Consider the following 27,942-nt stretch of genomic DNA (forward strand, 5'->3'; position numbering starts at 1 on the left):
GTTGCAACTCTGAACATAATATAGAAGTGAGTTTCCCATGTGTAACAGCATTTATTGTGTGTTAATGTTATGCATTGATAATTCTCTCAGAGGCAAAGGTTAAAGGTCACTATGAACCTTCCCAGCACTGGTAAACTGGATCCGTTCCAAACTTTATATTTTCCGATTTGGTGGATCTAGTCTTGGTTTAAAATGTTTCTCTGTAAACTCAGCAGAACTTCAGATAATAGCCACAGAATCCTCCACCAATCAGCTGGAGTCGGAGCAGGTCATTGGTTCAATGCATAGTGATGTCACTTCCTAGGTCAGAAAATCCAGTTTAAAATAAAATGGCTTCAGTTGAACTGGTTTGGACCAGTTGAACTGGTCGGGTCGGACTCTGTGGTCTGGTTTGAGGTTTAGCTAACAGACGGTTCCGAGGCGACACAAACCGGATCTTAAAATCTGCTTTTATTTACATTGTAAAACAAAGACGGTCGGCATCAAAGGTTAAAATTAATCAGACAATATATACAGGATGAAATATTTAAACTGAACCGGTCTGAGTCCAAGATGGATCAGAACTGGTGGAGGTCAGAGGTCAGTGGTCCAGGAAGCTGAAGATGCTCCTCTGAGAGCTCCTGTTAGGTCCAGCGGTTCGGTTCTGTCTGCACGGCCGCTTGGCTGCCGGGCTCACCGCCTGCACCTGGCTCCTCTTCCTCACCACCTGAGAGCAGAACCCAACAGAACCTTAGGTCCAACATGTGAGGAGATGGACTCGCAGCCAAACCATGAGAAAACCAAACAGGTTCTTTGTTCGCAACAGAACCAGAACCACTCTGTAGCAGGAAAACCCTCATCAGCATTGTGCAAGTGCAGAGCAACAGCTCCCTCTAGTGGTGGAGCCATGGAAGCTGATCTCTGCAGCCAAAGGTTCTGCAGATTCTGTTGGGACTCGGGCGGTTTTAACAGAACCAGATAAATGACAAAATGTAAACCTGATCACATGAGGTGGGGCAAACATAAGTGTGATCACAAGTTTGTTTTATTGGTAATTTTACAGAATTAAAAAGCATAATGAATGTTTGCGTTGTACCGATTTTCACCACTGGGTGGCGGTGTTTCCCATGAGCCTGAGTTTTCTCAGATGCATGGAGGATAAAACTCTAATTCTGTTTACTTACAGGTTATTGGTGTTCACTAAGCACGTGGCTGATTCCAAAACAGTTTTTATGATATGTAATTACGCGTTAAGTGGAAAAAAAAAGATTTTACTTTTTGCATTTTAGCACCAACATGTCAGCTGCCCCGCTAGCTGAGCAGCTAACTGCCCCGCTAGCTGAGCAGCTAACTGCCCCGCTAGCTGAGCAGCTAACTGCCCCGCTAGCTGAGCAGCTAACTGCCCCGCTAGCTGAGCAGCTAACTGCCCCGCTAGCTGAGCAGCTAACTGCCCCGCTAGCTGAGCAGCTAACTGCCCCGCTAGCTGAGCAGCTAACTGCCCCGCTAGCTGAGCAGCTAAACTGCCCGCTAGCTGAGCAGCTAACTGCCCCGCTAGCTGAGCAGCTAACTGCCCCGCTAGCTGAGCAGCTAACTGCCCCGCTAGCTGAGCAGCTAACTGCCCCGCTAGCTGAGCAGCTAACTGCCCCGCTAGCTGAGCAGCTAACTGCCCCGCTAGTGATTGAAGTATATCATAGCATAATATATTTCAATCAGAAATTAAAACGTTCAATAAGCAATAATATGTTAATGATGCTAAAAGTTCAGAATTTTATGCTAAACAGATTGTTGACAGCAGCAGCGTTATGACTCATGTTTCACCCTTGAACCATCTTTAAATTACACTTACAATCCCAAAACGATACAAAACTTATTTTTAGATCCCAAAGTTGTACATTTTGTAAAAATGTCACAACAACATTTTAATGGACCATAAATCCGTAGAAATTATTGCGATAATCATGTTTTCAAGTAATAAATTGATAACGGGGTAATGTTCCCACTGCAACAGGAAGATGTCAAATATTCACAATAAAACTAAAAATGGAAATAAAAACTAAAGACAAACAAATTGGAGTCTAAGTTTCCGCAATGGAATGGAAATTGAGCTTATTGATATTTTTCATTCATTTCTTACAGGGACAGGCTTATAAAAGGTTATTTTACTGCACTAAATGTCAGCAGGGTGCAGGTGGCGTCTACCTGCCCACCCAGCCTCACCTGGTTCTGAGCGCGCTCCGTCGGTGCCTCGTCAGGCGACAGCGTCTGGAACAGGAATCCTCTGGAGCTCCTGGGAGCCAGCGGGTTCCCCTCAGACAGGCTGGCCAGCTTCTGCAGCACGGCGGCCGGCTGGCTCAGCAGGGAGCCTCTCCTCACCTGGAAGAGAGCCGGGTCACTCAGAGCAGCTGCCGACCCGTCAGAACCGACCCACCCACACGGTTCCGGAGGACGAGACCCACCTGGACGGGCTGGGAGGGTTTCTGGAACGGGTTCAGAGCTGCTGCAGTCCTCTGGTCCGACTGAGGTGGTTCTGTTAGCAACAGGTCAGAGTTAGGTTCTGATCCGATAAACCGGCAGAACTTCGGACCGGACCCACCTTTCCTCTGCAGCGTTCTGGCCGTCAGCTTCTTGGCCAGCTTCATGAACTGACTGTCCTCGTCTCCGATCTGCTCGTCCTCTCGTCTGGATCCTCTCCTTTCCGAGTTTTCTGCTCCGTCTGAGACACACGGGTCAGACCCGGTTCTGTCCGCAGCAGAACCGTGATGGCGGTCGGACCTACCTGCTCTCGGAGCCACTGCTCCCTCTCCAGCCGGTCCTTCCTCCTCTGGACCTCCGCCGGGTCCACGTCGTCCTCTTCCTCCCCGTCTTCCTCTCCGTCCGCGGCTGACCCGTCGAACCCGGCACCTGGACCAGAGGACACACACTGAGGCCCGGTTCAGAGGTTCTGCAGAACCGTCACCACGTTCTGGTTCAGCAGGCTTTAAACCAGTTGCTTCAAACAGAACCAGTCCATCTGCAGACATTTTGTTTTGTGGAGCATCAAAACGTCACGAAGTGAATCTTCAGCAGTTTGAGCTCCAAAATTTAAACTCAGAAATTTTCTAGAAAAGCTTTGATCTTTCTGAAATTAGTCTGAAAATTTTATTTTTTTTCAGAAAATTTGTGACTGGTAGAAAATAGTTTTTTTCCGGAACATTTCAGTTTTTGGTGGAAGTTTACTCTTTTCTCTCGACACGCTCCGTTGGACTCATTTCTGACCCAGTGTCTCCAGTTTGGACCCGGTTCTGATCCAGTCGGCTCACCGATGTTCTTCCAGCGGAAGCGGCGCGCTCGGCCCGGCCCGTCGGAGTGCAGGTCGCCGTCGGCCAGGTAGCGGTCCTGGTACAGCCTCAGCCGCCGCTTGTCGTCATCCAGGATCTGCTTCCTGCAGAGAGGGAGCCGTCAGCCGGACCGCTTCGGAACCGGGTCGGCCTGCGGAACCGGGTCGGCGGCCCGGACTCACATGTGGATCTTGTTGACTTGGTTCTGAAGCTCTTCGTCTGAGGGAAGCTCCTCCAGCAGCTCCTCTTCCTCATACTCGCTGTCCCGCTCGCCCTCTTCATCGTCGCTGCCGATGTCACTTCCTGAGAGCTCCGCCTCCGACTCCACGAAGTCCATCAGGGCCCTGCGACCAGAACCAGAACCAGAACCAGGTTTTACAGTAGAACCATCACCCTGAGGTTAGCTCAGCTTAAATAATTTACATTTTCTTCTTCTCTGATCGACGAGGAGCGAAGACGCCCTGCAGCTCCTCCTCTTCCTCATCATTTTCCTCTTCCTCACCGGCATCATCTTCATCCTCCTCCTCTTCCTCCTGTTCATCCAATCATGCGATTCAGCTTTTCCAGGAACCAATCAAACACCCAGACTCAGGAAACTTCCTCACCTTTTCACTTTCTACATCCGACAGAAGACGAAACTCACAGTCCTCCTCCTCCTCTTCCTCAGCCTTCGTCTCTCTTTGTGGGAGGAAATGAAAAGCAGAAGTTTAAGCCACAGATAAACTTCGGTTTAACCGTTTCCTGTCCGATCGGTCTTTGGTACCGTTTTGCAGCCGGTGAAGCCGAGTCAGCAGAATCTGAAACAGAAACCATCAAATGAAAATATTTTTAAAAATCAAAGAAACACAAAAATTTGATACTTAAATGTTCTAACAGTTAAATATTTATTTTAACAATATGATCAAAACTTCTGATGCCCGATCCAGGTCCTGATCCAGAACCAGAACCCACCTGGGCCGGGGAACCTCCCAGAGCAGAGCCCCATCAGCTCCTCCATGTCGTCTTCCTCCTTCCTCTCCTCCTCTTCCTCAGCGGCGGTCTGCGGGAACGCTCCGGAGCAGAACCCCCGCAGCTCATCCTGGGCCGGGCCGCTCGGCGCCGACCCGAAGCGGCCTGAGCAGAGCTCCAGCAGCGCCCCCATCTGGGCGTCCATGGCGTTCTCATCCAGGCTGTCCAGCAGCAGCTGCCTCTTGTGGGTCGCCCCGGGTCGCGACCCCACGTTCAGGAAGCCGTCGGCGTCCAGCAGCTGGGACTGAACCTCGTCCTCCAGGCAGAACCGGGCCTGGGAGTCGCCGCCCAGAACCGGGCCGCTCGCCGCGGCGCCCGGGGACGGCGGCGCGTACAGGTCCTGGGAGTCTTCCACCGGGAGGCAGAGGGACGGCTCCGACAGCCGGCCGGAGCTCTGGGTCAGGGAGAACGGGTCGGAACCGGGTCAGAACACACACACATCCGCAGCAGTACGAACCCAGGGTCGGAGGTCAGGTCACCTTGGAGGCAGAGCCGAGGATGCTGGGCCGGAAGAAGCAGGGCGACGGGGAGCGCAGGGCGGCGGCGTGGGGCCCGCGGGCCGCGCAGCGCTGCTGGTTGACGGGCTGGTAGGAGGTGAGCATGGAGCCGGGCAGCTCCAGGCTGCTGTTGTGGCTGCCGTCCTCCTCTGGGGACACGGAGACACGGACATGAGCCTCGCCGGACCGGGCTGCTGCTCCGAGTCAGTCACCACAATCAGAACCCAAACCGTTTCAGATCCACACCTTCCATTCCAAATGCCAGTTCAGCTCGCTCTGAACACAGAGCGAGCTGCAGCAGCGCCAGCCGTTTTTCCCAGAATGCACCTGGCATCGGATTGGCAACAGAAGGAACTAAATTTACCCGTGGAAAAATGTCCTGGTTAAATTTACACTGAGCAGTGACAGACAGGGAGCCAGCTAGCTGGTGTATTAGCAGCTAGTTAGCATAGCGTGAACCAGCCTCGAGTCACACAATGTAATTAAGATGCTGGCGACTGAAACTTTGCCCGACTGAAAGTCCCTGAGAAAAAATTTAAATGGACTGAATGGACTGAACTTATATAGCGCTTTTCCAGTCATTTTGACCACTCAAAGCGCTTTACACTAGAGTCACATTCACCCATTCACACACACATTCATACACAGACCGGTAGGCAATTTAGGGTTCAGTGCCTTGCCCAGAGGCACATCGACATATGACAGGAGAAAGCTGGAATCGAACCTACAACCTTCCGATTGCAAGACGACAACTCTGCCACACAACCACAGTTGTTTTTGAATTTAATATTCCTTCTAGGATGAGATTCGTTTAAAACCAACTTTTCAAATGAACTCCAGACATTTTAGAGTTCAAACGAAGCGCCGAGTTGCTCTCCTGACTCACCGGTCCTGCTGGGCACGTCGGGTCCAGACTTCCTCAGCCCGTCCCTGGAAGACAGACAGCCGTCAGGGACGAGTCCCGGCGCCACGGGCCGGGTCATCGGCGCCACGGGCCGGGTCGGTACCGAATCAGACTCACCCGGTCCGGGAGCAGGAGCTGCCCGGGAACAGCATCAGCGTCCCGTCCATGTGGAAACGGTCCGGAGTCTGAGCGGCGGGAGAAAGGCTGCGGACGCTCTGAGCCGCACTCTCCTCTTCCTCCTTGTCCTCCTCTTCCTCGCCGCCATCACCACCCAGTAAGTCGTCCACTTCCTGCCAGTTACGCACCAGTTAAAGAGCCTGAGTTACAGCGACTACAGCAGCGGCCTGTTGGGTTTTCACCTCTTCCTCAGACTCAGTCATATCTTCCTCTTCCTCCTCTTCCTCGTCCCCACAGTCTTCGTTGTCAAGGCGATGAAGCTCGGCTTTTCGCGCTCGCTCCTCCTTCCGGCGCTGGGCCATGGCGAGCTGCAGCCGCTGCTTCAGGGTCAGCAGCTTCTCTCCTGCAGAGACAAAAAGAAAAGTGACACCTGAAAATCAGAAACGCATCAGAACATTGCAACGCCATCAGGACCCGGGAACATGGCGGCGTCTCGGTCAACATGTCTGACCACCACGTAACCAACCCGGCTTGGTGGCGGCCGGCTGCTCGGCTCCCTCCTTCACCGTGACGGCTACGGACTCTGAGCGCAGCTCCTCCTGGCCAGAGGGGGCGCTGTCTTTACGGATGACGGTGATCTGAACGGTGCGTTCCACCGGCGGGCGAACGGGCGCCTGGACGTGTCGCAGGTAGCGCTCCTTCAGGGCCGCCACTCCTGTTGACCAGCAGCTCTGGGTTAGACTGTGATACTGGGTTCTGAACCGGACCGGACCCGGCCGCGCGCCGGACCGGTCTGGTTTCTCACCTGGGTTGCAATGAGGCGGATCGAGCTGAACAAACACGCCGTCGTCAAGACTCAGCCTGGCCGGCAGCGGCGGGTCCAATCCCAGCTCCTTCAGGCGAGACAGTCGGTCTTTCTTTGGTCTGGCTGGTTCTGGTGCAGACGGCTGAACCGGGTCGGACAGAGGTTCTGAGCCCGCTTGGTTCTGTTCTGGTCCACTGTCAGGAAGCGGTTCTGCAGAATCAGCACCGAGAGACTCCTGCAGAGTTTCTGAGAGAAGCAGCATCGGACCGGACTCCGGTTCCGGTTCCTCTGCGGGGATGTTCTGCTGCTGTGGGGAGGACGCGGCAGCAGGTAATGACTGGATCTGATTGGATGAGAGGTCCTGGGAGGGCGGAGCTTCCTGCGGGGTGGGCGGAGCCGAAGGCATCTCCAGCATCAGCTCCGAATATCTGGAAGATCTGAGAGGAAAAATTTACTTCAATATTAAATGATTGATGAGTTGATCAGGTAATCAGTACTAAAGTATCAAACACTTTCTTGGGTAACTTTGGTCAGAGGTCAGGTTTTGACCTCTGGCCTAGTTCAGCTCAGAAAAAGACTATTAATGAACCTGCAGGTCTGAATTAAGATATTTTTGTATTTTACTGAAGAGCAGAGAAAATGTACAACGTAGTAAAAATACTCCTAAAAGTTACTCGAGTAAATGTAACTAGTTGCTATTAAACTCCGGTTATGGTGACGGAAAATATCTGTGATGGGAGTAATCACTGGAACTGATCAGTGTCTCTCTGTGTGTTTACTTGAGCAGGGCCATGGCGGGCCCCTGGGGCCGGGCCCTCCTCCTGTAGAACTGCTGGATGGTTTTGGGTTCGGGGATATGGTACGGCAGGCCGAGGCTGGACTCTGTGGAGACAGAACAGGTTGAGCCTTCAGGACGTCGCCGCAACGCGATGGCCATGGCGGCGGCGATGGCGAACCTCGGACCAGACGCTGCGACTCGCTGTGCAGCTGCTTCATGGCCTCCTTGCTGGCGCGAGCCGCTCTCCTCTCCTGCAGACGGAACAAGAACAACGTTTCAGCGCTCGGCTCAGTTTCCTGCAGTCTTGCTGCGCTTTAGCGTCACGGACCGCGCGGCGGGGTTTCTCTGGAGCCTCTTCATCCTCCTCCTCCTCTTCCTCCTGCAGTCAGAGCACAGCCTCAGTCAGAGGAACCAGAAACAACCTGCAGCAGTGGTAGGAGCAGAGCTCCTGCTTCTACCTCCTGGTTTCTCATCTTCATCCTGACTGCGGCTCTGATGGCGTCCAGAGACTCTTCCTCCTCCTCCTCCTCCTCCTCAGCCAGGCCGGTGTCGAACAGGTCCGGGTCTCCCAGAGGACAGCCGCTGTCGTTCAGAACCACAGGAAGCGCTCCGTCCTGAAGAGACCAGATTAAAATGATTCTTTCCATCTGAACGCTGGAACTGGTTCAGGATGAAGACTCACCTCCTCTTCCTCACAGAACCGCTCCGCTTTCTTCTTCTTCTTCAGTTTCTCAATCGCTTTGTTGCGTTTTTTCTTCTTCTCATGATTTCTCTGACTCTTCTCCCTCTTCTTCACATCCTCCTCTTCCTCGCCGTCATCAGGACCCTGGCTGATCGTCCTGCTGCTCCGCCCCCTCTCTTCAGGCTCCGCCTCCTCACTGCTGGAGGCAGGCGACCTCTGACCCCCAACGACATCCACACTCTTCTCTGCTGCCACCTTCTCTTCCTCTTCCTCGCTGTCTACGATGGCGTTTCGTCGAGGCTTCCTGCAAGCTGCGACGTCTTCATCGTCTGAATCTGAGAAACAAACCGGGCCGTTCAGAACCAGAACCTTTACTGACTACTGAAAGAACAGTAATGAGGCCAAAACTACACTAAAATATAAACATTTCAGATAAAGAAAACATCTGTAAACCTGCTGCCAGAACTCCTTTAGTTTCAGTTCCTGTACCTGGAGCAGCCGTCGTCATGGTAACCGCCTCCGCAGCCGGCGAGCCCATCCCGCTGTCGGAGTCGCCGTCGCAGTCCAGCGTCGTCTGGGCCGCGGCTGGCGGTGCGTCAGCCTGAAAACGACGAGACGGCTTCAGGAGAGGACAGAAAACCTCCCACATTTTACCGGTTACAGGAAGGGTGTTCAAAGTGTGGCGCGGGGGCCATGAATGGCCTCTGGACTGATTTAGTGCGGCCCCCCCAAACGCAATTCAAGAAGAAAATCGAACAAAACCCTTGGTAACCAGGATCACATCTACTCATCAGCTTAAAGACAGAAACTTTATTGATCCCTTTGGGAATAATTTACACTCCAGAATCTGATTTTAACTGCTGGTCAGAAGTTGCTGAATGCAGGAAGAGTTTCTGATGAAGATTCTGATTTTATTGCAGAGAATTGATAAAATATTTTATCAGTTTTCTTCAATTTAATCCAAAAATAAACAAACTTGATGCATTTCATTTAATAAAGAAAACACATTTCAAGTTTTAGATCTTTGATCCTGTTGCAATAAAAATCTGATTATTTTGTTGAATTAAAACAGTTCATTGTTCAGTAAGTTCCACTTTGCTCAAAACGTGTTTGGCTCACTTTAAGTAAATGCCGTTTTCTGGAGAACACCAGTGAATCTTGTTTTTATTTGTGGTTCATGATTAAAATAAAGTTTGTGCTTTCAGTAGCTGGATCCTGGATGTGACCTGAATGACCCCGCAGAGGACAAAGCTTCACTGGAACCTGCATCCATCCAGAACCAGAGGGAGGCCATTTTACAGCTCAGACCCAGAGTACCAGCTGGGCAGCCCGGGTTCGGTTCTGTAAGGCGGGTTTCTGTTTAAATCCAGGCCGCGGCGCCTGGACGCGAACAATGAAGCATCATGGCTTCATTCCTCCTAAACTTACTCCTGGAAACGGCCTCAAAGTGAACACACTGCGGCCCATCTGCTGCTCTCCGACCGCAGGTTGCTGAACCATGAGCTGTTAGCAGCGGACAAACAACTTAAAGTCCATTTTAATCTGAATCAATGGAAAAAAACACAGGCCTCATCCAGCCCGCCCGACAGGCTAACCTAGCTTCCAGGCTAAGCGGCTAGCTCTCTGCTCATTTTAACATTACAGTTCAGAACCTAAAGACACACAAATAGAACCGGAACCAGGAGTTAGAACCACAGAAACCCAGTGGGCCCACTTATAAACCCGGCGCTTTACCTGCTGCTGGGACAGAACCAGGCTCATCTCAGTTCGGCGGCTCCTCCGGATTAAAACCCAACTATCCCGCTCAGCCGAACCGACGCTGAAAGTACCGCTTCTGTGACACCACCGAGTAAAGAACTTGTTCTGATCTTTAGGTCCACATTCAGGCCCGGATTACCCCGTTCCCCGCTCCTCTTCCTCCCGCCTGACCCGCTCGCACGTCGCGCAGTTTAAGCTTTGGCGCGTCGTGACAGCTGGAGCTCCGCTTCCATCACAGAGCTGCCAATCAGCCGCTTCTCCTCCAGCCATTGGTCCGTTCGGGACTCTTGGATCCGCCCACTGTGACGACACAACCCGGGGAGGGATTAAAACCAGCAGCAAGAAAGAAATATTATTTCCCTATTTTAGTAATGTTTTAAAACCATTTTACTATCATTTATTTGTATGTCTCGTCATGCTAATTTAACTTTATTAGTGTTACAATCGCATTTATGTGTTATAGCTTCATTAAATGCATGATTTAAAAGTAACTGCTTTGGTATGACAGTTACTATGAATGTTTTACTATGACAGCTTTAAAACTGCCATTTTAATAACCAACTGACCAGCATTATTTTTAAGATTAGAATCGTCTAGTCATTATGAGAAGAGACGCTTGCAGATGGTAAATTACAGCCACCTACTGGAATAGATTGTGGAGGCTAAACAATACATTAAAAAATAAAATAAAAAACTAACACAGAAGAAAAAACTTATTCTATACACTAATTTCGTTTACATCTGTCTTTCATCACCAAGTTGTGTTTTTAAAAGTGCGCTACACCCTCTTTGCGCATGCGCACAATGGCTGTGGGACTGCTGAGGGGCACATGCGCAGCACAAAATCCCCAGCAGTACCAACGGTGAGTCCGACAGCAGGAGCCAGCGGAGCGTCCATCTCCAGTTTCCTTTAATCAGACACCAACAGCTTCGACATACCGCCCCCAATTTCAGCCTCGGTACGGAGCCGCCAGGCCGGGACAGAGACGGAGAGAGAGGCCTCGGCCATGGAAGCGCTCGGACCAGGTAAGACCCGTCCCACACCGCGGAGCAGCGGGCGGAGGGCGGGAGGCGTGTGTGGAGGCGGCGCGCTTCACTGGGGGCCGAGGCTGTCGTGAGGCCTCCACGGAGATCCCACCCAGGCCCGGACCGTGGTCCCCGAGAGTGTTAGTGGGAGGTGGGGGGTGTATTTCCGCCTGTTTGGGGGGTCTGAGCGTGTTTGGAGTGGGTCTCTGCTGGTATTGTGTGTCGGAGGGGATTTAACTGGGACCTTCCTTCCTTCCTTCCTCCTTCACGCTGTGTTTACGCTGCTGTTTATTCTGCTCGCAGCTTCATGCTCATTCTTTTCCTCTCAAAATGTCGTCGAAATCCGCCTGAAACCCAGAAATCTCCTCACCGCCGCGAGCGGCTGCCTGCCTGCCTGCCTGGAGCCCAGCTCTCAGCGATGGGCGGAAAAACAAAATGAAAGCTGCTTTAAAAACACAGCGCGTTTGGTGGTTGAGCGAGCCAGCGTGCGGGTTCTTAGGGCTCGTTGTTTTCGGTTTTTCTGCGGGGCTGTCATCGGTTCACGCGCTTCTCCTTGAGCCGCAGCCACGCGCTCAGCGGCGGATGGCGCTTTTATTGATCCCATCTGCGGCCAGCTCCATCATATTCATCTCCTCTTATATGACAACAAAGACACAGCCTGCCGAGAACACGGCCCGGACACGCACTCACTGCGCCCAGATGCGGTGATTGTGCGTGGAAATCCATTTCATGACCGACCAAATGTGATGACATTTATCAGCCTTGGAGATTAATGAGGAATCTGGTGTTTTTAGTGGCTTTACGTGCTGCTGGTGGGCAGCAGGGCTGCGCAACCATCCACAGGTGTTGTATGGAAAACCAGAACTGCCAAAAAGTCAGATTCACACTAAGCTTCTTTATTAAATAAACATAGGTGATTAAAAAATCTTAATGACTCAATAAGTAGAATTACAATTGTTTCACTTTTCATTTTTGTTTATCTTTCTACAATATCTGATTATTCAGAAGAGAAGATAAAATTTGTATTCTATTATGCTACAGACTAATGAAGTTTCTCAGACTGACAGTTTTCTTTCTCTTCAAGTTAAAATTACTCAATATCTGCTTGATAAACTAATTTAAAGCACCAAACACTTTTTTTGGTGCTTTAAACAGGAAAAAATATCGAAACATATCAGATATTTTTAATTTGTAACATCATTTTTGCTTTAGTTTTTAAAAGTAATTTTAATTGGAGAGGTTTAACTAAAGCTGTATTGTCATGATGTGGTTTTATGGAGTATTTTTGTGGACAACCAGATTAGAAAGGCAGATACAGCTGTTCAGTGTCAGGTGAAGTGTTGACTGAACAGGTAAATGTCTCTCAGGTGTGACGGTCTGGGGTTAAACCGACCTCCAACTGCAGACTCAACAGAAGCGTTTGAAAAGAGGAAGTTTGTGGGAGTTGTTTCAGCTAATTCTGGGTCTTTTTCTGCAGAACAGAGGAGGCCGAGTGCAGGGATGACTCACAGTCAGAAAGCTCAGCAACAAGTGAAATGAGGAAACTAAAATGATTTATATTATATTAAGAACAGCTGGTTGTTAGAGCATCTTTCATGGTAAAAATGCAGGTTATATTAACCAGCAGTTATTGGTCTGAATATTTCTCATGTTGATGACAGTGTATCTGCAGTATATTATGCTGCATTATTAGAAATGAGCATGGAGACATAACTAAAGAGGGAAGGCTGCAGAGTAGAGCTTATTATTTAAAAATTCATTTTATAGGTGACTTCTGGATTGTTTTGGTAACAGTTTATGTAATCAGAATTGTATGAATGTTTAAATCAGTGATGTCCAAACTTTTAGCCCTTTGGTCCAAAACTGTCTAATTTAAACTAACAGGCCACAAAATTCATTAAATTAGAGATGAAAAAATTTTTTTTTTGTTTTACCAATAATAAACAAAAGTGTTATGAAATCTAAAGCTCCTTAAAGATGCAAAACACAAAAAAGAAAAGCAAACACTTTCCAACTTTTTTGTGACCATCATGATTTTGTTTTTGTTAGCTAAATTTTGACCGTTCTGGACTTGTGGCTGAGGGGCTGATCAAAGACATTTAAGGGCCACAAATGACCCCGGGCCACATGTTGAACACCATGATCTACATAATACACATTTGTGTCTAAATTATTGTTGAAAATGTGACCTGAGAAGAGTGTTTTACCTGGGCTTGCTGCTTCCCGGCTGTTCTGTGTTTGACTGTTTCTGCTGTGAATCGGAGAGACGATGGACTCATGGAGACGGACAGAAAGGATTCACCACAGGAAACAAACTGGTTTTGGCATCATTAGTGTAAAAATCAGTTTGTTTTTAGATGAGCTGTGAGTTTTTATTGTTTAGTAATCTATAAATTAAGTGGAGGATACAGACTCTTATAAGAACATCCAGAACAGAAATTAACCCAAAACTCCACAAAATACAGAAAGGTTTAGCATTTGAGATAAAAGCCTTCTTTGTCTGTAAATCTCCAGAGGTAGTTTCTGGTTCACATTCTGCAAATAAATCTCCTATCAATCACCTTTTTCTCCCTAATCAATTATTAATCTGCTAATCAATAAATGAATCCCAGATCAGCTGCACTCTGATTGATGTTGAGTCCAGCAGAAAGGCAACACTAAGGAATGTTGTTTCCTTCTACGTAATGAAATGCAGCAATTTATTGAAACAATCAATAGATTTGTTTGCATTTGTACGTATTTTTTAATATTTCATAAAATAAAGATTAACTTGATAAATGAAAAATCTGTAAAATGTTCCAGTTTTGTTTTAATTCAGTTAATCTTCAGAGTTATTGATTATGGAAACTATCAGTAGCTGCAGCCGTGAAATCTTACTGAAATAGTTTTAGTCCAGCTGACCTTCAGGCAGGAAGTGACATCACAAAGAAAGAGGACAGGAGGTAAAAACCTGCAGGGAGGGAAGGCAGATCGTTCAGGGCTTTGATTAGTTTCACTATCAGAAGAAACGAGGAGTCCAGGTGAAGAGCTGCAGGATCAATCCTGATGTCTGCAGATGTTCATCCTGACTCGGCACCGGGCCGGGTCAGGATGAACCCGGTGTCAGGATCTGAACCCGGTGTCAGGATCTGAACCCGGTGTCAGGATCTGAACCCGGTGTCAGGATCTGAACCCGGTGTCAGGATCTGAACCCGGTGTCAGGATCTGAACCCGGTGTCAGGATCTGAACCCGGTGTCAGGATCTGAACCCGGCGGCCTCTCTGGTTGCCTTGGGTGCGTCAGGCGGTCCGGCTCCTCGGTCGGCTGCGTTGGGAGACGCCGGCGGTACTTCCTGTGGCTCTCGGTGAGCTCAGTGGAGCCGAGACTGCGGGTGGGATCCGGGGTTGATCAATCACCAGATGTGATTGATTGATGAATTAACAGGAAACTCGGCTGTTGTGAAGTCAGATAAGTGGAGCATGGGAAAATAACTACGAAAGGATTTTTCTGGGTTTCTTTTTGCCCATCACTGAACAGATTTCAGTTTCAACATTTCATGGAGTAAAAACGGAAGCGTTCTGATTCTCAGGCTGATTATCTGAATGTAATCCTCTGATGATTCCCAGGATGTGACGCTCCTGAGAGCTTCAGCAGGAGCAGCGCCACATTTCTGCTCATCAAAACGCTTCTTGGCTTCTGAACGTGGTTGGAAGTCCCCGATCTTAAGAGGTCACACCAACAGGGCGGTTCGGATGTTAATGGGCGGGTCGGGCCTGTGGGTCACTGGGCCTCCAGTCAGCTCAGCGTTTGCCTCGTTGTTCCGAACCTTGCCAGGTGTGTTTGGGTCACCTGTCCTGAGGACGACACGAGGCCCGGGTTGCTTCTCCCACTCTTCTCTGAAGGCTCGTCTTCCCTGTCCAAAGTTTGGACTTTCTGTCCTCCGTCGACTGCCCCCCTTGTCCCAGAGATGTTTCTGTTTGTGGGTCCATCTTCAGTCCGGACCGGTTGGATCAGCTGATCTGATGGTTCCCCTGAACACGCCGCCTGGGTGTCGGACTGTTTTCTAACGCCGACGTGTTCGCAGCCTCCGGCGGGGCGTTGCCGTCGGTAACCCGGCCAGTTGGACGGAGCGGTCTGAATCATCAGACGTTTTGGGTCTTGACAGAACCCGTCGGCGGACGGTTCGGTCCAGAGGAAGGGCTGATGGTGATTGGAGGCGGCGTGGGGGAGGGGGCGGCGGCGAGGCTCCTGATTGTCTGTGCTCTCGCGCTTCACTGACTAACTGGAGCGTCATGTTTGGGTTCAGGACCCCCGTGTTCCCCTGGCCTCCATCGCGCCGCTCCCCGTTGCCGGCAGCCTTTCTGACTCGGTTCTGCTAATCAGGAGGTCCAGTTGAAGTAATGGAGCAGTTCTGGTTCTGAACCTGGACCCTCCTTCAGATCTGCTCTTCAGCCCCTAAATTCACTAAAACGTTTAATTCCTCCAGATCTTGTTGTTGTTGCTCAGTGAAGCCATGGTGGGAGGCTGCGCCCCCATGTGGCTGTAAAGTTCAGGGGTGTACTTTCTTTCCAGACCAGCCGTGCCGATGCTAATCCCTCCATCTGGCCGTCTGATGGGACCCACTTTGTTCCCCGAGGGGCCGTGTCTGGGTGGAGCTGGGGGCGGCACATAATTGGAGGTCGTTGTTTCTCCGCCCTCTCCTCGACCTCTGAGGGTCAGAGGGCAGAGCTGACCATCTTTCTTCTTCTGGGGTTCTGAAGCTCAGTTCTGTTTCAGTTCTGCTTTTTGGGCTGTCAGAAAAGCCAGAACTCTCATCAATCTGCATATTTTTCTATAGTTTACATTGAAATAATTCTAAAAATGTCCAGTTTAGCTCCAATCTGAGCCTAAAAGTTCCCACCAGGCCTCTGAGCTTCAGAGTGATTCAGCTGCTGAGAACGACTCCGACGTTTCCATGTGAACTTGGATTAAACTTTGAAAATTCCACAAAGAAGAAAAAAGTAAAATATGAGTTAGTCGTGTTTCCATCTCCTGGTGTGGAGAAAATCAACCATGTGGCGCAGAGCGTGATGTCATCAGATGACGCTACACATGGCTGTAATAAACAGGAAGTGGAGGTTGCTAACTAGCATGGAGCAGAGACGGCCCTGGGTTTGGTTCCTCTGGTCAGCCTCCAGCCCAGCAGTGGATGGATCGTTCACTACATCAGAACTTCTTCAGTAAATCTGTTTCCTTTAACTCTGTCCTGGAAAACCAAAAATCGCCTCCAGCAAACAGAAAGTGTTTTGTGAAATTGAAGAAGTTATTTTGAATTTTGATGTTTCCATAAATATTTTTATAATGCAATATTTCAAAGTGTGAATAAAAATGGCAGAGGAAAAGCACGGCTCCCCCTGGGGGTTGTGATTGGTTCTTCTTCTGGACTGGATTCATGATGATGAAAATAAAATACATTTAATGTCAGCACCGACATGTTTGTCTTATTTCCATCCTGATCGTTGTTGGGATTTAATGTCTCTCCATTCTGCTTATTTTACTGCGTCGTCTATTTCATTATTGATTATTATTGACGTGGCGTTTATCTATCAGTAAACTGGATTTCACCTGGAGAAACACCCGACATTAAAGAGGAAATAAAACAGCAGCTCCTGCCGTCTGTAGATGTTGGAACCCATCTGACCTCCTGACCTCATTTTCCCCCAGGCCCGCCCGCCCCCACCTCTCTCTTCCAGCCTCCGCGACGTCCCGGCCTCGGCACGGTGGGGAAGCCCATCCGGCTCCTCGCCAACCACTTCCAGGTTCAGATACCCAAGATTGACGTCTACCACTATGACATCGAGATCAAGCCTGAGAAACGCCCCCGGCGGGTCAACAGGTGGGTGGAGGCCCGGCTCGGCTCGGCTCGGCTCGACTCGGCCCGGCTCGACCCGGCTTGTGTCCAACACCTCCCTGCCTGTCTTGCAGGGAGGTGGTGGACACCATGGTGCGGCACTTTAAGATGCAGATCTTTGGGGACCGGCAGCCGGGCTACGATGGGAAGAGGAACATGTACACGGCTCATCCGCTACCGATTGGTAGAGACAGGGTGGGTGTCTGACCTTTGAACCCTGTACCCCTCGACGGCGCTGGCATGTTGACGGTTCTGGTCCGTCCCCAGGTGGACCTGGAAGTGACCCTGCCGGGCGAGGGGAAGGACCAGACCTTCAAGGTGTCCCTGCAGTGGGTGTCGGTGGTGAGCCTGCAGATGCTGCTGGAGGCGCTGTCGGGTCACCTGAACGAGGTTCCTGAGGACTCGGTTCAGGCGCTGGACGTCATCACGCGGCACCTGCCCTCCATGAGGTAAACGGGCCCTGCGGTACCATGGAGTACCTAGACCTGGTTTTCTTAGTACCATGTGACTAAGAAAACCGTCATCTACCCAGAAACATTTTAGTCCTGACAGCAGCTTCTATCTGGATCCCTCAAACATTCAGATAATGTTTGAAAAATCCTTCAACCTACATAGCAACCATTCAGCTCGTAAACGCCTGGGTGGACGTAGCCCCGCCTTCGAGGCACAGCTCCTCCCCCACTCAGCTCCTCCAGACTAGCCAGCAGGAATTGGCAAACAGCTGCTGTGCTTGTTAAAGGAGCTGCTGCTCCGAGCACCGCTGGTAAAAATGTTAGAGGTTTAATAGAGGAGCCATGTTGGATAACTTCCTGGAGGCGGAGCTTCAGAATCAGCTGGAACTTCTTAAAGAGACAGAGGCCCAATTTTAAAGAGTAGAATCAAAGTTCTTTTAGGTCATATTTGATATACAGAATTTTTATAACAAATGTAACAGTTTGGATTGTCTTATAAAATTATACTGTTTATAAGTGAGTGGCTGAATGTAGGTTTTCGTGGAGGTGACAGGCTGAATGTAGGTTTTCCTGGAGGTGACAGGCTGAATGTAGGTTTTCCTGGAGGTGACAGGCTGAATGTAGGTTTTCCTGGAGGTGACAGGCTGAATGTCTTCTCCAGGTACACCCCGGTGGGGCGCTCCTTCTTCTCTCCTCCAGAGGGATACTACCACCCTCTGGGCGGAGGCCGGGAGGTTTGGTTCGGCTTCCATCAGTCCGTCCGGCCGGCCATGTGGAACATGATGCTCAACATCGACGGTAAGAAGCTAATCCTTCCCCAGAACTCGGATCAGAACCGGATCAGTAGGTTTTTCTGCTCAACTATGAGACATCCGTGTTTTTGGTTTCTGTGCGTCTAGAAAATCTATATTTTTATTTCTTTATAAACTATGTACAGAGTCATTCAATAAATTAGAATATTACTGAAAAGTAAATTTTATTCATGACCTTTATCAGAAAGTGAAATGCATTAAATAGATTAATTAACTATGAAATTAATAGTTTGAAAACCTTATGGATTATGGAAACATTTAAAATTAGAATATTACATCCAATCAATTAGAAAACATTTTTAAAAACAAGAAAACGCATGTTTAAGATCTGGTAAAAGATTTATAAAGATTTTTCATCTTTATTGCTAAATATATTTGGTACAGTTTTGGCTTCATTTCTCCTTTCAGAGAATTACCTTTAGGCAATAATTACGGTTAGATCTGTAATGATTTATAGTTTTAGTTTAAAAGTGGAGATTCCTGCTGCTGATGACCATCACTTGTGATGGTTCTGGTTCTGATTGTGGTTCTGGTCCCAGTTCCAGTCCTCTAACTTCTCCTCTCCACTCCTCAGTGTCGGCTACGGCTTTCTACCGCGCTCAGCCCGTCATCGAGTTCATGTGCGAAGTGCTGGACATCCAGAACATCAACGAACAGACAAAACCGCTGACGGACTCACAGAGGGTCAAGTTCACCAAGGAGATCAGAGGTACACACACACACAGAGGTACACACACACACACACACACACAGAGGTACACACACACACACACAGAGAAACACACACACAGAGGTACACACACACACAGAGGTACACACACACACAGAGGTACACACACACAGAGGTACACACACACACAGAGGTACACACACGCACAGAGAAACACACACACACACACAGAGGTACACACACACACACAGAGGTACACACACACACACACAGAGGTACACACACACACACACAGAGGTACACACACACACGCACAGAGAAACACACACACACAGAGGTACACACACACACACAGAGGTACACACACACACACGCACAGAGGTACACACACACACACACAGAGGTACACACACACACACAGAGGTACACACACACACACACAGAGGTACACACACACACACACACAGAGAAACACACACACAGAGGTACACACACACACACAGAGGTACACACACACACGCACAGAGGTACACACACACGCACAGAGGTACACACACACACACAGAGGTACACACACACACACACAGAGGTACACACACACACACAGAGAAACACACACACACACACAGAAACACACACACAGAGAAACACACACACACAGAGAAACACACACACACACAGAGAAACACACACACACACACAGAGAAAACACACACACAGAGAAACACACACACACAGAGAAACACACACACACACAGAGGTACACACACACGCACAGAGAAACACACACACACACAGAGAAACACACACACACACACAGAGAAACACACACACTCAGAGGTACACACACACACAGAGAAACACACACACACAGAGAAACACACACACACAGAGAAACACACACACAGAGAAACACACACGTTTGCATTTTCCATTGACTTCCATTCATTTCTACAGCTTTCTTTTATCCTAAGCAAAACTCTAAACACCTTAGACCTAAATCTGACCCTTGACCCGAAAACTCTCTGCTCTGGCAGGTTTGAAGGTGGAAGTGACGCACTGTGGCCAGATGAAGAGGAAGTACCGTGTGTGTAACGTGACGCGCCGACCCGCCAGCCACCAAACGTAAGCTCCGCCTCCTCCTCCTCGTCTTTCTCTTCGTCTTCCTCCTCATCCTCGTCCTCCTCCTTCTCCTCTTCCTCTTTTCCTCTTCCTCCTTGTCTCCGCCCGCTCACCGCGGTGCCGCTGTTCCTCTGCAGGTTCCCGCTGCAGCTGGAGAACGGCCAGGCCATGGAGTGCACGGTGGCCCAGTACTTCAAGCAGAAGTACAGCCTGCAGCTCAAGTATCCTCATTTACCCTGCCTGCAAGTCGGGCAGGAGCAGAAGCACACCTACCTTCCTCTGGAGGTGAGATCCCGCCTGCTTCCTCTCTGACTCCTCTCTACGAATCCACAGACAATATATGGAAAAACATTTGACTTTTTTTCCACTTTTATTCACTTAGCATAAATTCTTCCTCATGCCTTCTAATTTTTGTTGGCAATGAGTTTTTTGGTGGAAAATTTTACTCTGATGTTGAATTTATTATAAGTTAAAATCCCTTCTTTTGATAAGACAATATGTATGGTAATATTTTAATATCGATCCCACTGGCGCCCCCTGGCGGCCCCGCTTTGAAAAACACTGATATGGAATATCCACTGAAGTTCAGTCCAGAACTGCACAGCATTCTGGGAGATGTAGACAGAGGAAAGGCTTTAGCTGCTCAACCTCTCATGGCTAGCTAAGCTAGCTGGGTGCCATCAACTAACTCGCTTGTTACCTAGCAACAACCTGCTGGGTAAGTTGCGCAGCAACAGTTTCGTGTTTCTCCACCAGCAGTGTGGCAATATTTGATATTTAAAACAAAATCAATCATATTGACGCTGATAACGTGATGCGTTTCCTGCTGGGTTTTACTTCCTGTCCTCCTGCAGGTCTGTAACATCGTTGCCGGCCAGCGCTGCATCAAGAAGCTCACCGATAACCAGACGTCCACCATGATCAAGGCGACGGCGCGCTCCGCCCCCGACCGGCAGGAGGAGATCAGCCGCTTGGTGAGGCCAACCGCAAAAATGATGATGATGTTCTCCAACTGCTGTGGGCGGGGCTTAACGCTCCTCCTCTTCCTCAGGTCAAAAGCAACAGCATGGTCGGGGGCCCGGACCCCTACCTGAAAGAGTTCGGCATCGTTGTGCACAACGACATGACGGAGGTGACGGGGCGTGTCCTCCCAGCGCCCATGCTGCAGTATGGGGGCCGGGTGAGTACAGACACAGGGAGGGACTGTGGCAGGGTGAGTACTGGGCCGGGGGGCACCGGGAGGGGGGGCGCCGCTGGGGGGCTCCAGGCTTTTAGGAACCAGATCAGATTTAAACTCATCTGGTTCAGTGTAAATCGCCTTCAGGCGTCTTGAGTCTGAAACCTGGAGCCTTCCGAGTTCCTGTCCGGAGGGAACCTCAGCAGCCTCTCACCTGGACCAGGGTCACACCGATACGCCCACAAGCACGAGAAACCAAGCTTAGGTCAGGAAATCCACAACCGATACCAGTCACCCAGCTGTTCCCGACTTTATCACCGTACTTCACAATTTTTACCACCAAAAATCAGACTCAGCTGGTCAGGCATTTTAAAGATCGGCCAGAAAACTGAAATCGGTGCGGCCTTGATCTGATTTCCGCTGCTATTCTTGTTTCATTTACTGTTTAAAATACTGAAAAATTAACAGTTTTTATCTCAAACATCTTCCTTCAACATAAGGAAGTGAAATAAACACTTTTAGGAATTTTTGTGAGAAAAGATCAGGATCAACCAGGAGAACTGTTTTCGGTCATCAGGAGGATCTGTAGCTACATTTTCATCAAAACGTTATGCACATTTTACAAAAAGGTAACCTAAATCACAAATTTATTGTATTTGCATCTTCTGGTTTGAGTCAACCAGGCAACAGAGAGCATGATTTCGTCGGATGTTGACATTATGCATGACAGTAATAAACAGGAAGGAGAGGATCCTTGGAACCAGAGAGTCTTGCCCTCCCGGAGGTCTGGACTTGAGTTTGGTGCCTCTGGTGAGGCACAGATCCAGCGGACGGGAGCGTTTGCTACAACAAGTCTTAAAAATGAGATCTGGATTTCAATGGAGTCTTTCCTGGTTAAATAAAGGAAAATCACTGCTTTCCATCTCCATCGGGAAAGCCAAATGCAATGCTTCAGAATGTGCATAAAGGTTTATGGAAACACAGTTGTGTTCAGATCCAAGATTGAGTTTTGTTCAAAACTTTCATGATTCTTCACAGTAGGAAGTTTGTTACCTAATTCGCAAAGTTTTGGTGTTAAAATCCAGTTTAGTCGATCCAAATGATGCAAATCCAAATGTTCACAAGTTCCTGTGCTAATGACCAACAGCAGCGCTAAAACTGATGTTTCTGCATTTAAACCCCTTCAGTCTGTTTGACCGAAGAAAGAAGCTGAAAGTACAACTGGCTACCACAGACTGTCACAGTCCAGCAGCAGCAGATAGAAACTGGTTCTGCTGATTAAAACTGATGCACCTTAATGCATTGAGTCCCATGTTAAGCTACTGATGTCGCCCCCTGGTGGCAAAATGCAGGTTCATTCATAACAGAATAAAACGTGATGAGCTGCTGAGATTCCCTCTCTAAACTTCAAACCAGCTGCACATCGACCAATCACTGATCAGAATGATTTCTCATGCACAGATCAACAACCAATCACAAATGAGAATATTGTAGCTGGTTTGGGTTCATTGATTGTGCTTCGAACAGGAAGATAATCCGATTCCCAGCAGGATGATGAAAATCCCACAAGACTGCCGTTTTCCAGATGAATAAACTAGAAGTTTTCTGTAATTCTCACAGAGAAAAAGATTTCAAATTAATAATAATTTGGTGCCCTCCTTGGTGCCCTGATCCAAATGACTTCTTCATCCAGATTGGCTGGGTTCCCCTGGTTCCGGTCCTGCTGGTATAGAATCGGATCATCTTCCAGTGAACTGCTTTAGACTGGAAACTTTTCCCATCGCGAGTCCTGAATAGATTTACTCTCATGTGAGCAATTCCAGATGGCAGCTGATTGGAGAACCTTATGACTGGTTGGGACTCTGAAGGGAGAAGCTTCAGTCTGTTTCCTGTTGCACATCATCCCCCAAGATGATGATGATGATTCTCTGTAAAATTTCTGATGCTGTAAAATGACGCAGGAGCTCCTCAGCTTGGTTCTGATCCTGGAGGATGAATAAAGCTCTGAATAAACTGTAAACATTTAGATTTGAAGTTTTGTCCATATTGTCATGATGTCAGACCTTCTGATAAGGAAGCTGGAAAATCTGAGCTCCTCTCCTCCAAGCCATCTGTCTGATGCTGAAAGCGTCTCCTGCTGAAGTCTGTGTTCAGTTCTGTGGGTTTGTTTCTAGTTGCAGTGTTTGTATCAGCCCATCCAAACGGGGGGTTGACTAAGAGTGTAGGGACTCTCTCCGCAGAATAAGACCGTGGCCACGCCCAACCAGGGGGTGTGGGATATGAGAGGGAAGCAGTTCTACGCCGGCATAGAGATCAAGGTGTGGGCCGTGGCCTGTTTTGCCCCCCAAAAACAATGTCGGGAGGACCTGCTCAAGTGAGTTGCTGCCTCAATGCCCTGTCAGATTTTGATGCTTGCTGTCAGATGTTGATGCTTGCTGTCAGATTGACACCAGATTAATTCTAACTCATGAATATGCTGTGATCTTCATATTGATTATATAATATCTCTGGGTGGATGTTTACAGTGTTTGAACCTTCACCCCACTCTCAGGACTTCTGCAGGCTCTAACTTTAGTTAGATGCAAAGTAGATGTTGTCTACTTTGTGTTTGTCTTTTTACAACAAATCCATCAGAATTGGGGCCTGATTCTGTAAAGGTTTTAGGTTTATGAGTCTTTTCCAGAACAAACCTGTAACTTTTTTTCAGGAGCTTCACCGACCAGCTGAGGAAGATCTCCAAAGATGCCGGGATGCCGATCCAAGGCCAGCCTTGCTTCTGTAAATACGCCCAGGGAGCCGACAGCGTAGAGCCCATGTTCAAACACCTCAAGATGTCCTACGTAGGTCTGCAGCTGATCGTTGTCATCCTGCCTGGAAAGACTCCCGTCTACGGTAGGAGCTCCGATCTTTTCTCCAGAAGAGGTGTGGTAACACGGTGGGGATTTTAACAGTGATGTGGTTTGCAGCGGAGGTGAAGCGGGTGGGAGACACCCTGCTGGGCATGGCCACGCAGTGCGTCCAGGTGAAGAACGTGGTGAAGACGTCGCCCCAGACTCTGTCCAACCTCTGCCTGAAGATCAACGCCAAACTGGGAGGCATCAACAATGTCCTGGTTCCTCATCAGAGGTCAGTGAATTGTGTGCAGGCTATGGTGCAGTATTGGTGCCCAAATTAAGACTGTCATGCATGCAGTGGTAGCTACTTCTTTGTAACAGGAGGCTTTGTCCAATGGCAAATGTAAAGGAGAGTTCTAGCTAGTGTTAGCATTGGCGAGGTTGCTAACTGGCATGTCAAGGGAATTTCCCCCACTGGATTGTCTGCTTCCTCTGCAGGCCATTAGTGTGGATAGACTGGCATTATCTTTTTATGGGCTAACAACTAGCATCCCTACTTCAATCAACCACTACTTTCTTATTTAAAGGGAATTTTATCTGGAAAACTGGTTGAGCGCCTTAAATTAGATACATTGATGTCTTTTTTTGATAGTTTACTGTAATCTTCAGCTCTGAATTATACAGGATGTTCATGCTTAGTGCCACATTAGATTACAGTAAACTGTCAAAAGAATTAATGTCAGTGCATCTAATGCATGGCGCTTTCAGACATTGTGTGTCAACCAGTTTTCTTTATAAAGTTTCCTTTAAAGAAGGTACAAGTTGTGGGTGATGAGTCTGGACATGCTAGTCATTAATGATATTAGCTTTTCTTGCTAATCAACAGAAGAAGTAAGTAATCCAGTGGGTCACCATTCTATGTGTGCTAGTTGTTAGCCTCTCCCATGCTAATGTTAGCTAGAATGTTCCTTCTCATTTGCCAGCGCTGGAAACTCTGTTGCCTCTAATGGTTGCTCAGTCAGCATTGCCAGCCTGTCATCAATCAGATTAGTAGTGGCTTTGGAATGGATGTAGCCTTGTGCTACAAGGAAGTAGCCACTGCCAACAGCGACTTGGCAGTGGCTAATTTTGGGACTAACACAGCATCAGAACCTGGAGTTATGATGACTCCAGCTGATCTGTCCTTCATCCTTCGTCCAGGCCCTCCGTGTTCCAGCAGCCCGTCATCTTCCTCGGCGCCGACGTCACTCATCCTCCAGCGGGCGATGGGAAGAAACCGTCCATCGCAGCGGTGGTGGGAAGCATGGATGGTCACCCCAGCAGATACTGTGCAACGGTTCGAGTCCAGACGTCCCGACAGGACATGTCCCAGGTAGTTTAAACCCCGACCAGTACCAGAATCCCTGTCTAGGTCGTTGCTAAGAGCCAAGCTTCCTCTGCAGGAGCAACTCTTCAGTCAGGAAGTGATTCAAGATCTGACCAACATGGTGCGGGAGCTGCTCATCCAGTTCTACAAGTCGACCCGCTTCAAGCCCACGCGGATCATTTACTACCGCGGGGGCGTCTCCGAGGGGCAGATGAAGCAGGTGGGGGCGGAGTCTGTTCCAAAGAGCCCGGCGAATCATGTGGCAGGAGGTGATTCAGCTGGTTTGTGTTCCAGGTGGCGTGGCCGGAGCTGATCGCCATCAGGAAGGCGTGCATCAGTCTGGAGGAAGACTACAGGCCCGGAATCACCTACATCGTGGTCCAGAAGCGTCACCACACTCGCCTGTTCTGCTCCGACAAAGCCGAGCGGGTCGGTGGGACTCTGTCTTCTGTCCCTCTCTGTCCTCTGGTCTGTCTGAGTCTCAATGCGGTGCGATTGGTCCACAGGTTGGGAAGAGTGGGAATGTTCCGGCTGGGACCACGGTGGACAGCACCATCACAACACCCGTCTGAGTTCGACTTCTACCTGTGCAGCCACGCTGGAATTCAGGTGGGATCTCAGACTTGCTCACATGGTTGACGAGATGAGCTGCAGGTGTTTGACCTTCTTTTACCCCTCAGGGAACCAGCCGCCCCTCCCACTACCACGTCCTGTGGGACGACAACTGCTTCACAGCCGACGAACTGCAGCTCCTCACCTACCAGCTGTGCCACACCTACGTACGCTGCACACGCTCCGTCTCCATCCCGGCCCCGGCCTACTACGCGCGGCTGGTGGCCTTCCGCGCTCGCTACCACCTGGTGGACAAAGACCACGACAGGTGAGGCGGGCCTGGTACCTGAGGTTCTACTCACCATCATCCTCAGAGGATCAGTTTCAAAATAAAAGCTGAATATTGGGCATGCGACTTATCACAAGAGCAGCGGCGTTCACTGCTAACTAAAACATTAGCTGCACTAACCCTAAAATCAAATCATAAACATTATATCTGCATATGCTAAAGCATTACAACAGCATGGTATTTCATAGAAGCTAATGCTAAAGCACTATGCTAATATGGTATTTAGTGGAGGGAGCCCATGATAAATCATTCACCAAGAAACCATGTAGTTAGCACTACTCCTAAAGCGTTGTATCAACATAATATTTAGCAGAAGCTAATGCTCAACTGTTACACTGACATGGCATGTAGCAGAGGAAGCTAATGCTAAATCACATACCAACTTGAAAGCTAATGCTAATGTGCTGCACCAATAATCATTTGTAGAAGCTTATGCTGAAATAAATTAGTGAGTTTGAATTCCATCCATCCATCCATTTTCTAACCCTTGACCCCGGCGGGGTCAGGAGCTGCTGCCTCTCCAGCTGCGTTTCAGGCGAGCGGTGGGGTCACCTGCAAAGGTCACCAGTCTGTCACAGGGCAACACAGAGAGACGGGACAAACAACCAGGCGCACGCACACACACACGCACACACACACGCACACACACGCACGCACGCATACAGACACACACACACATACGCACGCACACACACACACACACACACACACTCCTAGGGAGAATTTAGAGACGTATTAACCCAGCAGTCATGTTTCTGGACTGTGGGAGGAGGCTGGAGAACCAGAGAGAGAGAACCGCCATGCACAGGGAGAACATGCAGACTCCATGCAGAAAGAGCCAGGCTGGACGGCCCGTGGCGGCGGCGGCGCCCACGGCGGCCCTGGTATCCCTTTTGCCTTGGAGCAAGAAGGTCCTGGGTTCAATTTTGAATTCATCCAAAAAAAACCGCGAAATGAGAAATTCCATAAAAGTTTGTTTGAAATGGGACTGTGGAAAAGTTGAAGGGTGTTAATAGTTTTGCTGCTCTTTCAGAAGGAGCAGCTGTTGTTTCCTGTGCTGATGACCTCACTTCCTGTGTATTTTCCGCTGACCTGAGCTCTTCCTGTCGTTGCAGCGCCGAGGGCAGCCACGTGTCGGGTCAGAGTAACGGCCGGGACCCGCAGGCGCTGGCCAAGGCCGTCCAGATCCACTACGACACCCAGCACACCATGTACTTCGCCTGAGCTGAGCGTCTTCCTGTGGATCTTCTCTTCCTCGTCTCTCTTCTTCATCACTCTGTTTTTATTTTCTGGCTCTGCACCAAAGCGGCTCGGCTGTCGGTCAAACGCAGCTTCGCGGGGCGTTTTCCTGCCCGGGCCGCCGTTTCTCAACCAGCAACCTAGCACTGCGGGCCCCCAGGGGCCCCGATGCACAACCGAAAAAACAAAAACAAACCCCACACACACAAACGACCAGTCGAGCCATTGTTTTGAGTTTGTTTTTGTTTTTTCTTCTATGAATGTCTGCACTCGTGGCGTGTTTGTCTGAAACTCGGAGCCGCGGAGCGCCGCCTGGGCGTGTCCGCGGCTCTCCCAGCTAAGCAGGACTCTGATCTACTTTACCTCAAAGCCCCTCGGGGCCAAATCTGTCACAAGGTCTGGGGTTCGTCGGGTGGTGGGAGGGAGGCGCAGGGGCTCGACCTTTTAAGAATGAAATATTATATATATTATATTTTTCCTTTTTATTAGTGTGTGTTGAAACTTTTTCTCCTTTTCGGTCTTTTACAAGCGAGGTGACCTGTGTGTCCATGCTTCCCCTCATCTGTGTGTGTGTGTGTGTGTGTGTGTGTGTGTGTGTGTGTGTGTGTGTGTGTGTGTGTGTGTGTGTG

General features: G+C 49.2%; 2 protein-coding genes across 2 annotated transcripts; one reads left to right on the top strand and one right to left on the bottom strand.

Annotated features, from left to right (window-relative positions):
* Positions 1–431: 431 nt before the first annotated feature.
* On the bottom strand, positions 432–10,056 carry LOC129375756 (claspin). The gene is given in 25 exon segments (XM_055055012.1): positions 432–706; positions 2,197–2,352; positions 2,436–2,506; positions 2,573–2,656; positions 2,659–2,692; positions 2,756–2,880; positions 3,279–3,400; positions 3,479–3,640; positions 3,720–3,829; positions 3,902–3,974; positions 4,060–4,093; positions 4,248–4,698; positions 4,784–4,950; positions 5,688–5,731; positions 5,823–5,995; positions 6,065–6,225; positions 6,349–6,537; positions 6,628–7,064; positions 7,407–7,509; positions 7,584–7,656; positions 7,734–7,784; positions 7,864–8,019; positions 8,088–8,422; positions 8,577–8,688; positions 9,822–10,056. Coding segments are annotated over 25 exon segments (3,576 nt in total). The 5' UTR covers positions 9,849–10,056; the 3' UTR covers positions 432–580.
* Positions 10,057–10,671: 615 nt separating this feature from the next.
* Positions 10,672–27,419, top strand: ago4 (argonaute RISC component 4). Its single transcript, XM_055054954.1, is given in 20 exon segments — positions 10,672–10,871; positions 16,554–16,725; positions 16,815–16,935; positions 17,008–17,189; positions 17,854–17,990; positions 18,579–18,713; positions 19,712–19,799; positions 19,934–20,081; positions 20,651–20,770; positions 20,848–20,976; positions 23,214–23,347; positions 23,681–23,865; positions 23,940–24,099; positions 25,008–25,179; positions 25,250–25,393; positions 25,468–25,602; positions 25,680–25,733; positions 25,735–25,782; positions 25,854–26,053; positions 27,190–27,419. Coding segments are annotated over 20 exon segments (2,592 nt in total). The 5' UTR covers positions 10,672–10,852; the 3' UTR covers positions 27,299–27,419.
* Positions 27,420–27,942: the final 523 nt, after the last annotated feature.

The sequence above is a fragment of the Poeciliopsis prolifica genome, unplaced genomic scaffold (genome assembly GCF_027474105.1).
Source record: "Poeciliopsis prolifica strain line A6 unplaced genomic scaffold, Auburn_PproV2 SCAFFOLD041, whole genome shotgun sequence".
In the NCBI taxonomy this organism is placed as follows: domain Eukaryota; kingdom Metazoa; phylum Chordata; class Actinopteri; order Cyprinodontiformes; family Poeciliidae; genus Poeciliopsis; species Poeciliopsis prolifica.